The following is a 23367-nucleotide window of genomic DNA, read 5'->3' as shown; positions in this document are numbered from 1 at the left end:
CTCACATGTTTGCAGTTACACATGCACTTAAGTGCTTCATTGGATCAGGGTCTAATGCAGAATAGAGAGATTTCTACTTTCTTTATTTCTTTCCTTTTCCCATCCAGAAATGGAATGAACTAGAAGAATTTCCAAGTATGTTTACGTTTGAGGTTTGTTTGGCTTTCACTTTGGATGTGTGCACTTTTAGCCCATATTTTACTTGGACGGCACCTTTCTTAGAGGCAATAAAATGCTATACTTGATCATTTTGTAAATCTTTCTAGTTTTTATTATTCCTAACTATTATGATTCCAACTTTTACAATGACAGGTTTCAGAGTAGCAGCCGTGTTAGTCTGTATCCGCAAAAAGAACAGGAGTACTTGTGGCACCTTAGAGACTAACAAATTTATTAGAGCATAAGCTTTCATGGGCTGTAGCCCACAAAAACTTTTACAATGACTTTTATAATGCATTTGATAGCTGGAGATTGACATGTGGAAGATATAAGGTAATCAAAAATGAGCAGAATGCTGTTCTATGCTACTTTTTAGAAGCTGGATGTTTTTGCAAGATATTAGCATGCAAGAGAGAAAGAAACAACTTTTTGTACTTTGATAACTGAACTCTAGGTTACACTGTTTGTTGCATGGGGAACTGTACTCTGGCATGGAAAGACCTTGAAGTGATCTTTTTAAGGAATTGCTTGACCCCATGCATCCCAGTCATGATATTTTCCATTCACTTGTCATTTGTTGCACAGCATATATTCAGGGCTTGACAAGTGTCCCAGACATCCACTAGCCAGAGGCTGATATGAAAGATGGAATTCCCCCACCATGGGGTCCCAAGGTGGTGCCCTGCTGGAAATTCTGCTAGAAATAGCGGAAATAAGCTACTTTCACCAGACCGTGCTGAGAGGCTCCTTCTTTCACATTATTTTTGGCTTGTAGGTGTCTGGTGAATTTGGAGCACCCAGACATTTGTCAGTGTCACTCTGCTGCTCTCAGCACTCACCCACTTACCAGGGAAAGTTGTCTATTCAGCAGTAGTGTGTGGGCAAGTGCATTTTTCAAGCCTTGCTCACAACATTCATATTTCGAAAACAATGAAGCATAGCTACAATACATGGGTAATGGTATTTGTCAATGAATTTTGTGGTCATAAAAATGATGGACTAGTAGCCACACATTGTGCAGTATATTGCACTCCATGCAGATTTTAAAAATATATCCTTTGAGATATAGAATACCTGTAGTATTTAAAACTTTACAAAACCACATGTAATGCAATGCCTGGGGTGGGTGATAAGCACTGAGTACTGGACTTGGGATCTCTGGATCTAAAGTATGAGCTTCTACGGCCTGAACTAGACCCAGCTCTGCTAGCTCAAAGAATGTAGTGGACTCACGTTTCCTTTTATGTAGTCCAGCCACTCAGGAGACAAAGAACCATACATTGTAAGCATGGGGTACAGATGCAAAAGATAGCCTTGAGGTAGTCAGGTAAGTGTCTTACTCCATGCTGGCACATGAGAACAGAGTAGGAGCTGGTGATCAATCAGTACGTCTTATCATGGGATTTAAGTGTGCTTTACATTAATGAAGCCAAACTTTCAAGGAGGAGAGCTCCAGTGTCACCAGCAAATTGTGCATACAAACAGGTTACTGTGCATGCAGACCATGCATTTAAGCACACAAAAGGGGGTGCTTGAACATGCACACACTAAGGGATGATTTGGAAGCATAATTTTATGAATGTGCTCATAGATGTTTGTTGGGCACAACTTACGTGTTAAAAATTGCCACATCAGAGCCGACCAATTAGTGATGGCAAAGCTCAAGGGAAGATGGGGATACTGCATGATTATTTATTTATTTATTTGTGTATTTATAAGAGATTTGTCAAATTACAAATGTGTGTATATTAAAACTGTGCACTGTATATTTTATTACACTGATGTATATTTCATTCTCCACTACACTTTGGGTCTTTGCCTCTGATCCTCTCTTTGGCTCTGATATTGGAAACTATTCCTACATGGGCATTGATGTCAGTGTAGATACATGAGGGTCAAGCAGTCAGTCCTCACGCTACACTTTGCAGGACTGAAGTGTTAGTTCCAAATCCTGCAAATACTTATGCACTGTGAGTAATCTTCATGGCTAAAGCTAAGTACATGAGCAAGTGACAGCAGAAAAACTCTTTGGGGCAGTGATCAAATCAAACTTTGTGTCTGGTACAGTGCCTAGAGCAATGGGGCCACAATCCTAGCTATGACTTATGGGAGCTATTCCAATCAGGGCCGGCTCCAGGCACCAGCTTCTCAAGCAGGTGCTTGGGGCGGCCGCTCCAGAGAGGGGCGGCAGGTCCAGGTATTCGGCGGCAATTTGGCGGACGGTCCCTCACTCCGCCTGGGAGTGAAGGACCTCCCGCTGAATTGCCGCCGCAGATCGCGATCGCAGCTTTTTGTTTGTTTGTTTGTTTTGGCTGCTTGGGGCAGCCAAAACCCTGGAGCCGGCCCTGATTCCAATAAAAATATAAAGTAACAACAACAAAACACAACAGTTATACTAATACACCTCTACCCCGATATAACGCTGTCCTCGGGAGCCAAAAAATCTTACCACGTTATAGGTGAAACCGCGTTATATCGAACTTGCTTTGAGCCACCGTAGTGTGCAGCCCCCTTCCTCCCTCCCCCCCCCCGGAGCACTGCTTTACCGCATTATATCCGAATTCGTGGTATATCGGGTTGCATTATATCGGGGTAGAGGTGTACTACCAGAGATCCATCTAATGCAAAATACTGTCTATAACAGATGTTCCAGCGTAAGATTCGGGAAACTCCTAAATGTTTAAGAAAGGCATAATCTGTCCAAAAGAGAAGTCACTTCCTAGCCCCTATCAGTTAGGTTTATGTCCTGAAGTATGACGGTTAACAGCCCTTATAAAAATTAAAATATTATCTCAAATTTGGCTGATAATGTATGAGATGTCCCTGGTATCTTGAGTATTGATTGGATTTAACACATATTGCTTCAGTTAAAAGAACCTGGTAAAAGGCATTTGTAAGTCATCTTTAATAATTTTCTGAAATAAATACTTCAGTGCTCTTTTACCTTCTAAAAACACAAAAACAGAACAAATAATTGCCAGCAGTCTAGAATATATAACAGATAATTCAACAAAGCAGTGTGCATAGGCAATAGCAAGGAAACAGCTCAGGAATGACAAAGATATTCATTGTCAAGCTTCTAAAGAGTTAGTAGAAACCACACGGAATAGAAAAATATTTAAAAAACAATGAAAAACAGCTGGAGTGTTCTTTTTCCGATTCCCTACTGATTAAAAATAGGACACAAAACTTGTTTGGAATGTATCTACTGTATCTCGAGAATATCCAAGATTGATCTTAATTAAAAAGACAAGACAGACATTTTTGACTGGCTGTGGTGACCAGTGCCTCTTTCATACCTTTTATGGCACTGATGAAAAGCAATGTATGACTTGTCAACCTCAAGCTCGTCCACACACAGTCATGTGGAGCGGGAGAGGTGGCCCATGGGAGGAGAGAAGGAGAGTAAGAGAGAGAATGTAACTGACCAAAAAACCTTTACAAAGATTTTGTTGTGTAAAATAAAATAAAAAATAGCCCTGTGTAACTTTTAAAGATTGCAGAGAACAGTGGGGACACAGAACAAAACATTTACACACTTAACCTCTTTCTGTTACGCAATGTGATTAAAATTCGAGAATGGTAGATTACTTCAGTTCAGTTCAAAAGGGTGTTGCTTTCAAATCACTTTGCCTGTTTAGTAAGTGACAGCAAGGAACTGCAAAGGGGAATCTGTCAGTCAAAGCTATAGACCTTCTGTGAGCTGAACATCCTGAATGAGACAACAATCTCCTCCCTTCCTCCATAAAGCCTCAGTGAAGATGAATGTTTAGTAAATCTTGACTGCTTGATAGGGAGCTTTTGAGGTGGGGAAACAGATAAATTCAGTATGGCAGATGCAGGGTCTCCAATGTTAATCAGCCATGGTTCATTGTGTAATTTAAATCCCGGTTGATAATTCACTCCCTTTAACTACCTCATAACACTCTGAACCAGTTCCACCCTTTCTGCCATAACCCTTCAAATACCACCAACTTTTTCACTCAGGGACAGTCAGGGGCCCTCAGTGTTTGTACAGCACCTAGCACAATGGGGGTCCTGGTCCATAACTGGAGTTCCTAGGTGCTACCGCAATATAAATATTATATTCACATGACATGAGCTCTCTCCTTGGTGATTCCTCACCTCTTTTCCTCCCTCACCCCTTCCAGCACCCTCTCATCTTTCTCCCCTGTTGCCAAGGTTGTGGTTTCTCACTTACTTCCTGACTTTAATCCCTTTTCTTGCCCCCTCAATCCCATCCTCTCCCAAATACCCTCACTTCCTCTGCCTCCCTCCTCTTCAAACTTTTGCTCTTAGCTGGCCTGTTCCCTTGTAAGTAAAAGCACATCCGGGTTACCCACATCCTTAAGAATTCATCTCCAGACTCATTAAACATGATGTTCACAACTGTTAAATTCTTCTCCAACTCCTTGGATCCCTTCCAGTTCCTCCTTCATGCCACCAAAACTGTTCTCATCAAGGTCTCGAATGACTTCTTAATGGCCAAACCAGGCCTCTGTTCCATTCTTGACCTCCTTGACATCTCAGCTGCTTTTGATCAAACCCTTCTTCGGCTTTTGCCAATCTATCCTCTTGCTGATGGTCCTCATCTCTCTCTAACTGTTCCTTCAGGAACTCTCTTCAGTGAGTCCTCTCTAACCCCTCTTGTACTCTCCTTGGGAATCCATACTTAGCCCCTTCTCTGGATGATCTTCTCTGCTTACACTATTTCCACGCTGCCACCTTTATGCCAATGACTTGCATATTTTACCTTACTGCTCCTGGCCAGCTTCCCTCCAGCCAAACCAGAATCTCAGTTTAGCTAGCTAGCATCTCCTCTTGGATGTTTTGCCATCCATTTTAATTTAACATAGCCAAAACACAGCTCCTGACCTGTCCTCCAAAATCCCTTCAATCCCCTCACTTTCTCTGCCCTGTTGGCAAAGCCACTATCCTCCCTGTTATTCAGGCCTGTAACCTAGGCTTCATCTTTGACTTCTCCCTCTCTCTTGCTCCACACATCCAGGTTGTATCCAAACCCTACCACTTCTTCCTCTCTCTAACATCTCAGAAATCTGATCGCTTCTGTCCATCCTCATCATGAAATCCCACATCCAGGCCCTCATCTTCTCCCATCTTGACCAACCCCTTTTAATCCGCTCACTAGCTCCCCCTAGTCCCACCAGAACAAGCTCAGGATTGTTGCTTTTACTTTTAGCTCTGCCCATGACTCTTGCCACTCCCTACTTATCTTGTCTCTTATCACATTGCCCTTTACCACTTCTACTCCACCAGTAAAGACCACTTCAGATATCAGCTTGTCCACTTCTCTAACAAGCATCTCCTGCTTCTCAATACAAGAAGCCAGGCAACAAATGCTGCCTAGACTTAGGGTAGTTGGGGAAGGGATAGTGAATATGTACTCATATAATATGAAACCAAAGAGGGGGAAGTGTATACTTGTACACTAAAAATGTATTTATGTTAATGTTTCCCCCATCCTTTGCATGTTGTTTGAGTTATGTTGTATGTTCTTCAGGGCACAAACTGTACTTAACATTTTCAAAAGCACCTAAATGTCTTAGAAGTCTAAATCCTACAGATTTTTTTGAGATTAAATCACTTTAGGATATGTGACCTGGAAGTTTTTGAAAATTTTACTCCATGTCTACATTTGTGTATGAACAGTTCCTAACACAACCAGGGCTCCTGAATCTGTTTGGAGCCTTCATGTGCTGTGAGAATGATTGTTAAATAATAACAGCCAAAATTTTCAAACTGACTATGGATTTTCAGTGTCTCAGTTTTGGGGTTCCCAACTTGATGCCTTAAAGGGGCCGGTAGAAGGGTTGCCATTTACTGAGTGCCCCCTTGTGGCCAGAGGTGTCTCTACAGCACCCTTGCTCTCTTCCCTCCTTGGGGCCCTTTAGGAACTCGCACAGTATTTCTTGTGACTACCACCAACCATTGATGAGGCTGGGTTATTAGCCGAAAGCAGTTGAACACAGTCCTCAGTGTCCCAAAAATAAAGTTAATTACAACAAAACAAAAGTTCACACTCATCTTTGGCTCAAATTCTGTGCCAGTCTGTTCTTCACAGAGCCACCAATCCCATCCTTCCTACCACAAGCTCAGCCTTCCGGTTTCCTTCTTCCTGTCAGCACACTCCCTATTCTGACAGAGAGAAAGCATCATATATACTGCTCTCCTTCGGAGAGCTTTCTCCTGATTGGTTGGGAGAGAGGGGAGCCCTGCCCACCCTACATTACAGCACTCCAGGTCCCAGACCCTTAAAAGGGACAGTGTCCTGTTTTCCCCCCAATCCAACTCTAATTTTCCAGAACCGCTTCCTCTCTTCCTGCTACTAGACCAGCTCTAGGACCTTTGTTTATTACAATGTCACTGGAACAGGGTCTTCTGGCCCCCTCTATTTGTAAAGGGCCAGTATATACTGTTACAGGGCCTTATTTTCAAGGGGCAGATACTCAGTACTTTCTGAAGATCAGATCCCTTATAAAGTTGTTTCAAGTTGGGCCCCCAAAATCACTAGACCCTTTTGAAAGGCTTGGCAAATAAATACATAGATAAATAATAACAGACATTTTCTCTTTATACAATGCCTGATTTAAGATACACTTAACACATAACCAGTGACAGTAACCAAAAAAAAAAAAAAAATTATAGTGTAAGAAAGGAATGGTTGTTTCCAACCTGTGACTGCCTCAGCAAGAGAATATAACTCTGAACAAGTTATGCAGCACAGCTGGAGAAATACAGGATTACTAAGTGATATCAACTGAATACACAGGTAAGCACCAAAGGTCACATTGTGAGCTGATCTGTGACATAGACTAAATAAAACATATTATCACAGCCAAACAAGGGTATTCATTCCTCATCACCTGGTTCAAAACTAGATTCATGTGAGTGATGTAATGAATGACGAGATTCCAAACATCACATTTCTATCTTCAACATCACTTGGCTCCTTCCCCCCCCCCCGCCCCCCATGTCCTGATGGTTTAAAAACTGAAGCCCACTTTGCCTAATTGCACTTTAAACCTCTTCAAAGGAGCCAGCCTGTGCTGAAAACTCTGGAAGGGCAATAACAGGCAAAGTAGGTATAAGAAACCAAGATTCATTGGTGCTAATGGCTAAAATGATGACGTTTTATGTTGTTCATCAAGCTACACTTACTGGCAAACACTGTGGTGGTGACTGCATAGTGTGCAGGGCTGCTTTAGGCAGAGTTGAAAAAGGCAGATGTCTTGTGCTTTGTGTGTTAAAGGGGCACTGTGAGTGGGCTCAATCGCACCTTTCTACCTAAGGGACTATTGAGGGTACATCAGCCCTTTAAGACCCTATTCTCTTGGTCTTCTGGCCTATGCCCAAAACCCTTTAACTCCTGTGTTGTAATCTTCCCAAAGCACTGACAACATAGACCTAGAAAGTCCAATTCTCCCACCATCTTGTGGTGTGGAGGGAAAGGACAACCCACTTAGCTGTTCCCCAGCAATCTCACCTCTTTCCCTATGGAGTTTCTTGGTCTGTTCCTTGGCAGTTCCCTACCAGACAATTGCTGAGGCACTTCCTCAACGTAGTCCCCAGTCTCTCTGGAGCCACCCTCTTCTGCCTGAGCTGCAGCTTTTTATTGCAGCTGGTGCTAGTCCATAAATTAGCCAAAAGGTGGGAAAGTAGCTGTTCTCTCCATTAACTCCTTTGTGACTGTTGCAGCGTAGGATTTATATACCATATTACAGGCACCTTAAAATGACTTTTGGAGGAGTTCGACTTCAGGAAAATTCCATTCTGCTAGAAGCCCTGGGAATTCTGGGAGCCTTTTCCTAATCTGCAGGTGGTAGGCTGGCCAGAAGTTACTTGTCATCAAAAAGTGAAGGGGGGGAGGAAAATGGGGATGGATACAGAGAGATGGGATGAAAAGAAATTGGGTAGGGGGGAGGAGATTATTTGGTGAAGTAGTAAGAGAAAGATTAATACTACCTGCTTTGTGTTGTCTGTAATGCTAGGACACTTAGGACTAAGCTCTGGCTGTACCAAACCAATCTTTAAAATGTCTGAATGCAAGAGGTGATCCCGTTAGAAATCCTCTGCGTGGACACCAGGAGGCCCTTCATCCTATCAGCTGTAGAGATGAAAAGATGAATTGATTTATGGAAAGGCTTTCTCCGATCTATGTAGAAAGCCAGAGCCCTTCTTACAACCAAAATGTGAAGGTGCCTCACTTCACTAGTCTCATGGGGCTTAGGGCAAAAGACCAGAAGGAATATGTCCTGGCTCATGGGGAAAGCAGACACCACCTTGGGAAGGAAGGCCAGGTGGGGCCGAAGCTGGACCTTGTCTGAAGACACTCTGCCTGAAGACCCAGGTTGGCAGCAACCCTCTTCAGTAGTTCCTGGTGCGCTTTAGCGTTATCTGGTGGAATCGGGGGAGGGGGCCCCGTTATAGCCTTGTCTGGTGGCGACGAGGAAGATGGCGGTGCCGTAGGGTCCTCCACAACCATTGGTGGCCCACTGGCTTGCGCCCCTGCTCCCTCTTGGACTTGCAGGGTCCTCGCACCCAAGGCTTCATGCGCCAGAGGAGGGCGGGAGAGAGAGGCAGCTAGTCTTTCCGAGGCTCCGGACACCGAGTGGGTAGCCTGAGAGGGCTGGGTGAACCCCCATGGGTTCCATGGCGCCAGCCACTGTGCCTGAGGCCATGGCCAGTTTTGGTGCCAACAATGTAGGTGGTACTGCCAGTACCAGAGCCTGTCCCACAGTCAGGGAATCTCACTTCAAACCAGGGCTTGATCCTGAGTGGTCGTTCCCAGGTGACCGTGACGGAGCAGAACAGTGGGTCTGTCCTGACTGGTGCCAGTCACTTCGCTTGGAGTTCCACCTGGAGCAGAGTCTTCAGGACCGGTGGCACTCGATGGATCTGCAACGGCTTGGAGCTGCCAATCTACATCTCGCGCTTGATGAGCGGTACCAGGATGAGGAGTGGGACCAGGAGTCGGAGCAGGCCCAGTGCCGGGAAGCACTCGCATGTGATGATGCCCTCCTAGGAGATCAGCGACGATCTGAGGAATGGTACTGTCGATCCCTCGATGGGTCCCTGGAGCAATACCGTGGTCTCGGACATACCAGGTGCCGGGACTGGTATCCTGCTGGGGGATGTGTGCCTCCAAAGGTCTGCGCCCAGTGGCCAGCGAGCTGTGCCTCAAGCCTCTCTGCCCAAGGTTTGGGGACTGAATGGGGCTGCACTGTGTCTGCCTATTGTGATCAGAAGCGTGGCGGCTATGGGAGGGCAAGCGCTGGCGGGACATCCCCCGCTATGGGGAATGGTGCCGCTGAAGCGGGGACAGATGTGGTCCGACCGCGGGTTTACCCTGTGACCGGAAAACCACAGGAGCTGGTCTGGGTGGCACTGGGAGGAACATGATCTCCTGCGCTGCCTGCAGAGCCGCCGGCGTGGATGGCACCTGGAGCTGATGGAGGCCTCTGCCACTCTCCGGGGTAGCTAGCAGGGAGCGAGTTGGGCTACATCACTCCACCAGAGCTTGGGCCCGAGATCCCGATGTGGGTGAAGAGTTGCTCGGCATGGGACCTTGCTCACACCCAGTCGTATCCTTTCCCTTGTGGGAGGTTGGAGACCGGCCTCGTCCCACTTTTTTGGGCTTCTTGGTTGGAGCCACGGATGGAGACCAGTGCTGGCTAGTGGATGGTCCCGGTGGGGCACTGTGCACTGAGGTCTCAGTACTCTGCACCGAGTTGGAGCGTTGCCCCAGTGCCAGGGTGAGTGCCGACTCCATAAGGAGCACTGTTAAACAAATATTGCGCTTCTTCTTAGTCCTTGGCTTGAAGGGCTTGTAAATTTTGCACTTTTCACTAACGTTTCCTTCGCCCAAGCAATGCAGACAACTGCTGTGTGGGCATGGGCCTCTTGGAGCAATCATAGGGCTTAAAGCCTGGGGATCGGGGCATGCCCTGTCCCGAGGCAAAGTCCCGTTTGGGACCTACAAAGTCTCTAACTATAGCTAAGGGATTATAAACACTAATAAAAAACTATATACAGTATAATACAGGAGATAACTAGTTCGTACGAACGAGCAGCTACAGTACTAACTGAAGCAGCAACAGTTACAGCACCATCACTGATAGCAAGAAGGAACTGAGGGTGGGGGGAAACCAGCGGCGCCCTATATACCACGGCATGTGCACGCCACTCCAGGGGGTGCTGGAGCCAGCCCCCTACAAATACTGCTGAGGGAAAAACTTCTGGCACCGGTGCATGTGGTGAGCACTAAGTTGAATGAACATGAGCAATCACTCGAAAAAGAAGTTTACATACTGGGAGTGATGTAGTATTTAAACAGACTCTTGCCCTAGTCACACTGTGAGTAGGGGGGGAAATGGTATTCCCGAATAGCAACAATTCTCCATCTGGTGCAGGATGGTGGGGTTCTAACTAGGGTCCGATGCAGTGCTCTTTGACTCAGAGAATTGGTGGAGATGATGTAGGGCCTCCAAGAAGGGAATGTTAGTTTGAATGTGGCTGGCACTGCAGAGGTCTTTCTCAGTCGAAGAGGAATACAGAGACAACTCATCCCTGTGCATCTGCCTCTCACGAGTTGCTCTCCTAGACATGCAGCTGTACAGTAAATACTGGCTCAGGACCAGGGACTAGGCTTTTATATGCAGCATAGACTAGATCTATGGCATTCAACATGTTTAAAGGATACTTAATGAACACTCCAATACTGTGCTTGTAGATTTCACTTGGGAGAATTCAGTGGGCTTTGGATCAGGCCCTTATACTGCTGTATGTTTATGTACAAAGGAATTCTCTTTAGGTAGACAGATAAATTTAGCAAGTCCAACTCTTGGTCACACACCATTTCTCTAGGAAGGAAAACAGTTATTTTTTTCCAGAACACTGAATGGTTGTTTTATTTTTAAATGAACATCATCAACAGAAAACCTCCTCCTGGAGGGGAGAGGAATCAATTTGAACACAGCCTTTGGGATTTTCTCCTTCAAACACTATCACACCTAATCGTTAGGCCTCTAGTCTCAAATACCTGGTCATAAACCTAGGTCCACTGATTCCTTGGGAAGCAGCCTTAGTTGTTGCACCACACCGACCCATCCAATTACCAAGGAAATCACAGATTTGGGTGCGCCAGCTTCCAGGGTTCTATAACCTGCTTCCTGATTGGCCACATGGTCTTGACCCTGACTGGCTGATGGCTATATATAAACTTCCTGCTTCCTTCCTGACCTTGTCTGATCAACAAGCCATTGCCTGCTACTTGGACCCTACTTGATCCTGCTGTGCCACCTCGCCTGACCCTGTCTTACTCCCTCACTCGATCTTGCCTTGCTATCTCACCAAGCCTCGCCAGCAGCTGTGATGTACCTTCCCTTGGATAGGATCTCCTGGCTATTGGACCTCTTGCATGACATCTGATTACTGATCTGGACCGCCCTCAACTTGCCTGATTTCTGAGCATTACACTAACTTCCAGAAACTTATCTGCTGATTTTCTTTAACATTTATTCTTTTGGAGCCCTTTGAAGCATATTGCCGTAAAGTTCAAGGAGAGGTTATCAAGTCCTCTATGCTGTTGGCATGTCTAAAACTGCTGACACACATTACAAAAGGAGGGTAATATCTAGTAACTGACAGCTGCAACAATAAAATAGCTACTAGGGAACCTTACCTAGAGCTAACAACAACAGTATGCTGTGCTGAGCTATTGAGCAAATAGGTCATAAATATTTATCACCGGAAATGCAAACAGAGCTTTTAGAAGTCATGTAAAAATAATATCCTTCACTTTATTTTGTGGGAAAGGACTGCATTTGGACTTTTGCTGTTTTATTATGAAAAATGTAGCTGCAGTTGTCAATGAAGAAAGCTGTAGAACTATGTGGAAAATTATATTCACTGAAGGCAAAATGATAGAAAAATTGTGCATTTGCCAGATTTGCAAAAAGCAAACAATAGGACACTTCTCAATTGAACTATTTGCTAGATGTAAGTTACCTCTGCAGGTAAATATGCAATTCTAGTTCCAGGCCATAAGGAAACAGCAAAGAAAAAAAAATCACAACATCTCTTCCTCCTCCTGGCCCTGTTTGTTAAGTCTTAAACTCCCTGGGAACCACTAGTGGGACATCAAATAGCATCCTTCTAGTCAGTTTTGCCCAGGACAGAGTTTTAGATACTCTAAATTCTCCCATGGCTGCTACTTGTAGCCTCAATATACCCTCTGTACACTAATGTTTCCCAGTATTTCTAATGTTTCATAATTGAGGTTGATCCTGTAACTGGCACTGATGGATAGCAGGATGTGAATGGACTACAAGTCCCTCCATTGGTTTAATCAGCTTTACTGCTGTGCCCTATGAGAGAAGACAAGTATCGTAATTGTTAGCACCTGTTGCTGTTGTGGTGGTTCAACAGCCCTGAGAAGGGTAGGGAGATCCCACAGGGGGTGTTACTTTGAATTTTATTTATGTTTGAGCAGTGTTCAGTTTTCCTAATGGGGTGGGGGGCAGAAGATTTAGTTAATGGCTGATAAATGTCATCATGTTTACAATGACAATATTTGTTAAATGTCACTAAAATTTGTTATGGATGAACCAAATTTGCATTGTGATTACGATGATTTCACACAGTCTCACCACATTGATGTCAACATGTTTTTGATGTTCACTGGGAATTATTATTTTCCATATAAAAATCTATCTATCTATATATATAGTTTTCAAATCCTGTACATCATGTAAGTGTTGTGTGTGCAGCTTATTTTTCCATACTAAACCTATGTAAGGTTTGTAGCAGAAGAGTGATACTGTCCTCAACAGGTGAAATATAACATATTGTCACCTACTGTACACACATTTAATTGCCCTGTTGATTTCAATTTAGATTTCTTTGTAAAATGCAGCACCCTACCTTGGATTTCACCATGTTTGCCACTCTCTCCTGCATTGATTGTCCTGCCTTTGGCCTCACAAGGATATAAACAGCTTCCACATCAGGGCTGGAGCGCAGTAGCTTTTCCATCAGTACTTTGCCCATAAAACCCGTGGCTCCTGTGATGAGTACGGTCTTTCCATTGTAATAAGCTGCAATTGAAGACATGGTGCTCTCTCTCTCTGTCCTCCTTCTGACTTTCTGCAGGAGGTACCTGAGAGGAATCAGTAACAGAGCAAGAGATTAGATGCTGGGAAGTTTGACTAAGAATACAGTGCACACTTGAGGACCAATAGGGCCCAGACCAGACCATGCTAGCTGACATCTGCAATAGCCTTTTCAGTCTGTTAGCTGAGGCAGTTCCCACAGCAGACCAATCAGCGGCAACTTTAAAGATTTTTTTTTTTTTTTTTTTAAATAGAGGACTGAACATGGACCACACAAACTCATGAACTTGCAAAGCCTAAACTCCAGTGTGGCCTTAGCCTCCATATTACTATTTATATTATTGTAGCATCTACAGCAGAGTTGGGCAAACTATGGCCCGCGGGCCACATCCGGCCCGCGGGACCCTCCTGCCCGGCCCCTGAGCTCCTGGCCTGGGAGGCTAACCCACTCCCCTGCAGCCTCAGCTCACTGCGCCGCCAGCGTAATGCTCTGGGCGGCGGGGCTGTGAGCTCTTGCCAGGCAGCGCAGCAGCAGAGCTGCGGCCTGACCAGTGCTCTGTGCTATGCGGTGGCGTGACTGGCTCCAGCTGGGCAGCGCGGCTGCCTGTCCTGGTGCTCTGGGCGGCGTGGCTGTAGCACCACCAGCGCTTCAGGCAGCATGGTAAGGGGGCAGGGACTGGGGGGGTCGGATAGAGGGCAGGGGAGTTCGGGATGGTGGTCAGGGAGCGGGGGTGTGGATAGGGGTCAGAGCAATCAGAGGGCGGGGAACAGGGGGGTTGAATGGGGGCAGGGGTCCCGGGGGGACGGTCAGGAAGGAGAGGGGGGGTTGGATGGGGCGGCGGGGGGCAGTCAGGGGCAGGGGCTCCAGGGGCTGTCAGGGGACAAGGAGGAGTGGATGGGGCAGGGATCCCGGGGGGGTCAGAGGACAGGGAAAGGGGGGGGGGTTGGAAGGGACAGGAGTCCTGGGGGTGTCGTTAGAGGGTAAGAAGTGGGGGGGGGGTCGGATAGGGGTCAGGGGGTGGGCCACACCTGGCTGTTTGGGGAGGCACAGCCTCCCCTAACTGGCCCTCCATACAATTTTGGAAACCCAATGTGGCTCTCAGGCCATAAAGTTTGCCTGGCCTTGATCTAGAGGAGGCAATCTAGAGTAAGCTAGGCACTGTCCATACACATAGTAAGAGACAGTTGCTGCCTTGAAGAGTTTACAGCCAAAATAGACAAGACGGACAAACAGCAGGATGGGAAACAGAGGCGCAGAGAGGCAACGTGACTTGTTAAAGTTCACACAGTAGATCAGCTGACGGACAGGGAACAGAACTCAGACCCCCTAATGAATATCTTATCCACCAGACCACACTGTGTCAAATCAACTGGGACTGTGTCCCAGCATAAAGAGTTCACCTTGGACAGCCACCTTCCATGGGGCCAACCTGTTCCTACCACCTGTGATTTGGAAATGGGTTCATTTGGGTAAACCTGGTAAGGTGAATGGGTCTTAGAGCCTAGGCTCCAGCTCGAGCATAAACATCTACACTACAATTTTTAGCCCCACAGCCCAAGGCCCACAAGCCTGAGTCAATTGACCTAGGCTCTGAGACTTGGTGCCACATGTTTTCTATTGCAGACATGCCCTAAGCATGGGCTCTGACTCAGGTTTGAGCCCGAGTCCCCCTTCCATCCATGCACAAATCAGGCTGACTTGGGTCAGCGAACACTCAGGACCCAGGCCCTTGGACCCTGCTAGGGAGGTGGGTTAGAACCCGAGTCCTGCTGTGACTTGGGTCCAAGCCCTGTCATTTTGCAGTGTGGATGCAACTCAAGCCACTCACCCAAGTCAGACCTGGGGCCAATAATTGTAAACCCAGGTATACAATGCAATGTGGATGCTCAAGCACAGGCTTGGAAACACAGAGTCCACAAGTCCAGGTCCCAAAGACCCGGGATTTACATGCAATAGACACACATACATCCTCTATTTCTCTCATCACCCTGGGTTTCTCCTGAGCACAGATTTCTTATCTATTTGCTGTATTACTGGTAATCTAATTATCTATTAATCTAAATCTATATACCTATCTGGATTTATATATGACCAATCATGTGACAGTTCTGTAATATGGGCAACTGTTTAATAAGTACTACTTGAGGCCATCCATTACACTCATTTAATTGTGATCTTGGCTGGATTTGAAAGTAGGCTAGTGCATTAACTTACTGAGCCAGAGTCCCCACAATTATTAATTTGTAAAATAACCTCATTTGAAAGCGAAGTTTCTCTTTGACCCATTTTCTAAATTGGATGGTACACCTGATGATTAGTTTTGGATCTCTTCTAAAGCTGGGATTTTCCTTCGTTTTATATTATATAGTGCAGAGTCTACAAGGCTTGGAATAATACTTCAGCTGGATTTGATTCACTAACTTAAGCATCTGGGCTTCTGTACTGTTAAAGGCATGGCTATTTCCCCCCCCTATAGCGAATTTAGTGCTGATGAAAATTGACAGAGTGGCACCACTGGAGACTGAAAATTCTATATAGATCCGATAAATATGTAATGCAGGTAATGACCGTATAAAATTTCCCAGCACCACCTAACCACTGTGCCATAACACTGTCACCACCCGGAAAGGTCAGGAGTTACATGCTGTATACAGTCCTTGACCATGAGGCTTTCTGCCAATAATGATGCCAGTTGTGCTATGGTTGTATTTATCCTCAAAAACAATAGCCTGCACTATCAGTTGTATTCATAGATTTCAAGGCCAGAAGGGACCATTGTGATCATCCAGTCTGATCTCTTGTATAGCACAGGCCATAGAACTTCCCAGAAATAATTCCTAGAGCAGATCTTTTAGAAAAACAGCCCATCTTGATTAAAAAATTACCAGTGACGGAGAACCCAGCATAACTCTTGAGAAACAGTTCCAGCAGTTAATTACCCTCACTGTTAAAAAATTGTCTTATTTCTGGTCAAAATGTGTCTGGGTTCAACTTTCAGCCATTGGATCATGCTATACCTTCTGTTAGATTGAAGAGCCCAATATCAAATATTTATTCCCCCTTTAGATACCTATCAACTGTAATCAAGTCAGCCCTTAACCTTCCCTTTGTTAAGCTAAATAGATTGAGCTCCTTAAGTCTATTGCTAAAAGGCTTGTTGTCTAATCCTTTAATCATTCTCATGGCTCTTCTCTGAACTCTCTCCAATTTATCAACATCCTTGAATTGTAGGCACCAGAACTGGACACAGTAGTTGAGCAACGGTTGCACCAGTGCCAAATGCAGAGGTAAAATAACCTCTATGCTCCCACTTGATATTCCCCTGTCTATGCACCCCAGGATGGCATTAGCTCTTTTGGCCACAGCATCACACTACCAATAGTTGAAAGTCCTACTATTCATATTTGATGCATTAAAATGGGTGTTCAAAACTAGGAGAACCAGGTAAAATTTTCAAGACTGCCTACTTCCCATTTTCAAGAGTGACAGGTGCCTCTTTGCCTAAGTCACTTCTAAAAATGTTACGCTAAATAATGAATTTGACAAGTCCACTAATTTAGACCTATTAAAATATAGTATAGAGGCTTGATAGAATTTCAGTATTTTTGGGACTGCTATCAAATTGGTTGGTCAGAACAATTCAAAAATTGGATATTTCAAAAATTCAGTTTCTTTTTTCTGGACCCCTTTTGCTAACAAGGGGCTGGTTTGTCATCCTTCAACCTTTCCATATAGTTAAGACTTATTACCAACTATCTTCAACTGTACATTAGATTGTAATTAAGCAAAATTATAAATAATTGTCAATATAGCAGCAGAGGTGCTGGAACGATTTGTATAGTGGGAGGTGCTGAGAGCCAATAAACCAAATGGTATATAATGGAAACCACTTCAAGCCAGGGGGTGCGGCAGCACCCCCGTACTCCTAGTTCCAGCACCTATGTATAGCAGGAAACATAGGAGAATAAAGAGACTCAAAATAGCGGTTATGTGCTATAATTTACAATGAAACTCCTCTGTATCACTAGTGGATGATGACATTAGGAAAGATGACCACCATTGAGTTCTTTCCTGTAATGTAAGGTTTAGAATCCAAGTACCAATGTACATTTTAGTAGAATTATCTGTTTTTCTCTACTGAAGACTGGCTTATTGGCAAAACAAGTTAAACAGCTGTGTGAGTGAGTTTTGTACCACAGAAGTACTTCATCAAATTACAGAATATAGATTTGTTTGAAATGCAATTAACTAACTACAGGTTTGATTCTGTAATGATGTAAGGGCCTCTCAGGGCTGATACTGGTATGCACATAGGATATCAAGGATATTTGATCATCTGCAGCTACAGGACAGAGCTATACAAATGCATATTATTTGTAAAAAATATTAATTTGCCCGGGCAGCTCCTCTCCCTGAAATCTCACTGTGTTCAATTTGGTTTAATCACTGGAGTCATTTTATAATATCAGACTCTGTCATTGCATCAGACTGCTCACACATGAAACCGTGCATGTTTCACTAACAAAGACGCACATTTTAAGTGCTTTGCGCTACAAACTGGATCATGCAACACTCTGCAATTGTGCACCCAACCAACCCACAACAGCGAGAAAGTTTCCACCCGGTATCACTGAAATGTACAGAAATTGATACTGTGTAACTAAACCAAAAAATCCTGACTTATTTGCCTGGCTTTGATCTGAAGCCTCTCATTTCTATCCAGCCAAATCAAGCTAAAGAAGCAGGTGCTTGTGGCGGCCAGTACCAAGGGGCGGCACTCCGGCTGCTATTGGGGTGGCACGTCTGGGGTCTTCGGTGGCAATTCAGTGGCGAGTCCCTCAGTCTCTCTCAGAGCGAAGGACCTGCCACCAAATTGCCGCCGAAGAGTGGAGTGGCGCAATTGCGCTGCCGTGGCTTTTTTTCTTTTTTTTTGGTCGCTTGGGGCGGCAGAAAACCTGGAGCCAGCCCTGATCAAGACACTGCTCAGGCAGGGCCTCTGAAACAGAAGAAACCCAGGAAGAATGAAACAGGACACACTGTTTATGATATTAAGCTCACCTCTGCCGATACATTTTTTCCCCCCTTCCTTAACTAGGATAAACCTTGACAACACAGTGCTCTTTTATGTTGTGGATCCATGTTACTTATTATCACGGTGAGTATTTATACATGTAGAGGTTATAAGTTCTTGAGTTGGCGAAATAACAAATCAGGACCCTGATCCTGCAAGCTGGCTCACACAGGCAGATTCCGGAACCTCTGGAGCCCTCTTCACTTCAATGGGGTCCTGAGCTAGCACAAGAATCCACAAATTGATGCAGCATGCAGTGTTTAGGCCTAGAACATTCAAGATATGCCATTGCAAAAAAAAAAATTGATGAGCTATTTTCCTTACATTCAAGACACTGAATGCTCACACAACTTCTGTTTTGCAGAATGGCCTTGGTCTTACCGATTTATTTTAAGGTTAGACCACAGTTTTACAATGGGAATTTATCTTCTCTTCTTGGATTACATTGATTTGGTTTGACCTTGTAAAAAGACAAAGTGTAAAAGCTGTGGATATTATTAATAACCATGATTTCTAAGTTCAGGCCATAGTCTCAATAATGTGCACTGTATTTCTGGATCTGTGCATCAGAACTGTACGGCTTCATCATGATTTCAGTTACAAACGACACTATAAAAGCTTGCATTGCAAAAGTAATATGCAAGCAATATTGCACATCAGCAGCTCATTTGACCGTTGTATAAGAATCAAGAGTCTAGTGCCCACCATGAAAACATTCAAATTCTGGACATTAACTGCTTGCCAGCTGGCTCCTAAGAACTAGCCCATACAGAGCCACAGATAGGTGGATATTTCAAAGCCCGCAGCTCCTAGCACATTTTAAAATCAGTTAAGTGGGAGGTAAAAAACACTGAAATGTGGAGAAACCCCCCTTTTGATTGGAGTAAAACCTCTGAACATTTAATTGCTGGCAACTCAACAGACAACTTTGACACCTGATTGGACCAGGAAAGTAATCACTGGTGCAGCTGAATTATCAAATGTAATATCTCTGCAATATTATACTTATTTATGCTGGCCCATTTCTAATTCAAATACACAAACCATACCCAGGTGTCATCCCAAGGAATTTGCCCTACAGGACAAGCAAAAAGAGGTGGCAACCTTATCAGGATGGAAAAGATAACACCAAATTCTCAGCTAAAACACTAAACAGAGGAGACAGATGTCCGCCTCTCTGGATCAGGTTTGGTTTAAAAGGACCATGGCATTAGTCATAATTTTAAAGAGACCTTTTTCCTTCCCATTTATTAATAACCTCTTGGAATTTTGCATTCCTTGGGGAAAGCAGTGACTCAGTTCCACTTCTGTCCCTGTATCGGTGCAAAATAAGGTGTTTATTGTGAGACTGACTCTCAATCATGTGTTCCTTTGAGGTAGAGAGGCTGATTCTCCTCTCATTTACACTGGTGTAAATCAGAAGTAGCTCCAGTGAAGTAAATGGAACTACCCTGGTATAAAACTGGTGTGAGAGAAGAATCAGGGGTCAGGAACTTTAATACGGAACCAATGTCCAACTTTTAGTTCCACCGACCTTGCCAATGTGCCTTTTCTGGCTTGTTTATATTTAGATGGGTAGGTACATTTATTTGTGGGTGTGGGTGTCTGTGGGGTCTATATGAGGGTGTGCAATTATCCTCTCTGCTTGCAGCAATGATTAGTGGGAGTCACACAAATATTGACTTATGTATACTGAAGTGAGAACAGACCCCAAAGGCCCTGATTCTTCATTGTCTTGCATAATCATTTACACACATGCAAAGAGAGTGCAAAGCAAGAGTTAAATGTTAACATTCTAATCAGCTGGTGTTTTAGACCCACTTTGCACAGGTTTAAATGACTATAGGAGGGTGCAAGGCAGAGGAGAGTCAGGTCCAGAATGCACCCTTAAAAACAAAACAAAATAAAAATGATTCATTTGGATTATTAAAATAGAAATAATGTTTTTAACTTGGCTTAACTTTTCAATATTTATGCTCTTTATTTATTTTTCTCATCTTGGATAATGAAAGTAATTTTCACTTTAGTTTGCAAACAGAGAATTTCATTTAAAGGTTCCCATACCCTGGACCAATATTGCTGTGTTTGGTTTACAAATACAAAACAACTCTCTTTACACGGTTATCCTTAAAATACATCATGGAGACACTAATATTGGTCTTAATTTTTTCCAAATTCTTTTTTTTTTTTTAATTAAACCTACATTTTGAGCTAGGATTAGAAACTCCAGGGATCTGGACTCCCAGTATCATTCTAAACACGCTTTCCAATATTGCTTCATGATTATAGCTTACAATGGTGTCATAAAAATGGCTTAAACCATTATTGTAGAATACTGTAATAAGTGGTATTAAGGGTTTTCATCACTTGACTGACTGGGCTAGTAGTATATTAACAGCAGTGCAAAGATTTTTTCAGTTGAAAGAACGAAATCTCTCTGAAAGGTTTGAAGTAAAAGAAAAGGAGCAATCTGGTCTCGTGTGGGAGAAAGTGATAGTGTGTTGACTTATTTCTAGATCTGAGAGGGAACTTCCTGGCGTCTTTATATATTTATTCTGGTTGTGATGGAAGTTCTAAAGTCTGATGTATAGGCTGTTACATTACAGATTTCCAAACACCAGAGTGAGCTCAGTGAAAACAATGGAACCAGCTTTCCATCAGTGAATGCAAACTAATGATTTTTTTTAAGCTCCGATACAGTCAGTGTTTTGCGGAAAGTAATATAACTTTATCCAATTTCTGAGCAAAAATCTGAGCCAACAGGTGGCATTCCTGAAAATATCACACACTACATTTTCTCTTTTTATAAAGTTTAATTTAGTGTGGGTGAAATATGACAGACTGACATCCCTTGAGGAAAAGACCCTCCTCCGTTGTCCCAAAAAACTTGTACTACAGAGGTAACAGCAATGTTCCCTTTGTCACACTGCCCCACAAATATGCTTCAACCTTAACCTGAAACAATGAGACCAAAGACAAATACAGTCCATCTGTCTGCTCAATCTGGTAATTAACTTTCGGAGTTTAACATGACTAATAATGGGCCCTTTAAGAAATTCAGCACCTACCTCTTCAGAATAAATTATGTTAATAGAAGAATAACGTAGACTCTTCCAAATTTCCATAATGGTTAAAACTAAGGCATCTCCTGTGTAGGCTCCACCTGAAGAAATTAGTTGGTAATTAACCTAAATTATTAGCAAGTGTGCTATCTCATTGTTATGGTAATATTGGGATTAGGTCAATAGCTCAAGCTTATGTGGCACTAAGGTGACAGCAAAGGTTACTTAACCAATCAGCACCTTTCCTCTCAAGCTAATTTGCATACTGCAATTCTATAGTATGAAGTGAATCAGTGGAGTGAAGGGATTATACACGTGTGAAGAGTTTTCATTGGTACATGACTTTTTCCCAATAATCTTAAAGGATCCATTGCTGCATGCTATCTCCTGTGCTTTGTTGGAAGGAAGTCCAGTTCCAACATATAAACTGTATATAAATAAAGTGTCTTTTCTACCTTCCTGATTCCTTCAGCCACAAAATGTAAAGTAAGGGGTATGAAGGGAAAAAAAGGCAGCTTCATCTTTCATGTCCTTGCTTTTGTGTCGTGTATGCTGTGTGTCTAGCAATCTTTTCACAGTTAAATTTTATGTGTACAAATACACATAGGCGCGCAGCCTGTCATGAGAGATGCTTTAGTTTTATGTCAAGGCTTTGTTAAATCACCAGGCTATGCTTCAAAGATTTCACACAGTATTTTGAGCCTCAGGACATGCGGAAGTAATAGAGCATGCTATGGTCTTGGAGTCACATAGTCCCAGACCATGCTGCAAATACATACAGAAGTTATTCAGATTTCATTGCAGAGAAGCCAGGAGACTGAATCTTCAGTCTCTGTAAAAGAGGGAGGGGATAAAGTCATTCAGCTCTACTATAACAAGACACTGGGCCAAATTCACCAATGGTGTAGTTCCACTGTAGTCACTGAAGTTACACAAGGAAATAATTTGGCCTAGTATCTTTCCAGGGCTCCATATTTTTAGGTCTGTGCTTTAAGTGGTGGAGAGAGTCAATATGGAGAGAGTTAATATAGAAAGAGGCTTGAGTTCTTCTGACACTGCACAGCATTTTATGACAGTAGTATGTGTCAGCCACAGGAGAAAAGAAAACTAACAACAGCCATGCTTTGAAATTTTATAGGGTCAGAGTTTCAAAGATATTTAGGTGCCTAAAGATGCAGATAGGTTCATGATTTCCATAGGCATGAGGCACCTAACCTGCTTAGGTGCTTTTGAAAATCCCACTAGGTGCCAATCTGCATATTTAGGCACCTAAATATTTTTGAAACTCTGACCCATAGCAGTTTCATTCAAGAATCTCAAGAGCTTTTCTAGAAAGGTAGGTCTGGTTATCACTGTTTTACAGATGGAGAAAATGAGGCAAGGGCAGGTTAAAGTGAAGTGCCCAAGGCCATGTAATGACTCAGTTTAGCTGACATACCATTAAAAACTATTTAGTGACATTAAAATCCTTTTAATAAAAAAAAATAGAAACAGTGCTAGTTAGCCATAAAAATAAAATCAAGGAAAACATTATCTGTCCTTCATATGAGCACTATGGATGTTAATACAGCTCAAGAAAATAGATATCTTTACACTGCATTGTAAACCTGGGCTTACAATTGCTATACATGGGTAGTGCTAATGTGTCCATAGTGCACTATGCAGACCTTCAGAGGGGTAGCCATGTTAGCCTGCATCAGTAAAAACAACGAGGAGTCCTTGTGGCACCTTAGAGACTAACAAATTTATTTGGCCATAAGCTTTCATGGGCTAGAACCCACTTCATCAGATGCACGGAGTCAAAAATACAGTAGGCAGGTATAAATATACAGCACATGAAAAGATGGGAGTTGCCTTACCAAGTGAAGGATCCGTGCTAACGAGGCCAAATCAATCAGGGTGGATATGGCCCATTCCCAACAGTTGACAAGAAGGTGAGAGTAT

General features: G+C 43.6%; 1 protein-coding gene across 7 annotated transcripts in view; it reads right to left on the bottom strand.

Moving 5' to 3' along the window:
- The window catches only part of FAR2 (fatty acyl-CoA reductase 2), a 208782-nt gene that overhangs the window by 101806 nt on the left and 83609 nt on the right, over positions 1–23367 (bottom strand). For all 7 annotated transcript variants that reach the window (XR_010593300.1, XR_010593301.1, XM_065570549.1 and 4 more), the window contains one exon: positions 13102–13336. Coding sequence is in view for 5 of the 7 variants with exons in the window: in XM_065570549.1 (XP_065426621.1) it covers positions 13102–13290 (189 nt within the window). In the remaining 2 variants the exon portion in view is untranslated. The remainder of the gene's footprint in view (positions 1–13101; positions 13337–23367) is intronic.

This window comes from Chrysemys picta, chromosome 1 (genome assembly GCF_011386835.1).
Source record: "Chrysemys picta bellii isolate R12L10 chromosome 1, ASM1138683v2, whole genome shotgun sequence".
In the NCBI taxonomy this organism is placed as follows: Eukaryota; Metazoa; Chordata; order Testudines; family Emydidae; genus Chrysemys; species Chrysemys picta.
Note: the sequence above shows the minus strand (reverse complement) of the source record. Positions and strands in the feature narration are given on the sequence as shown.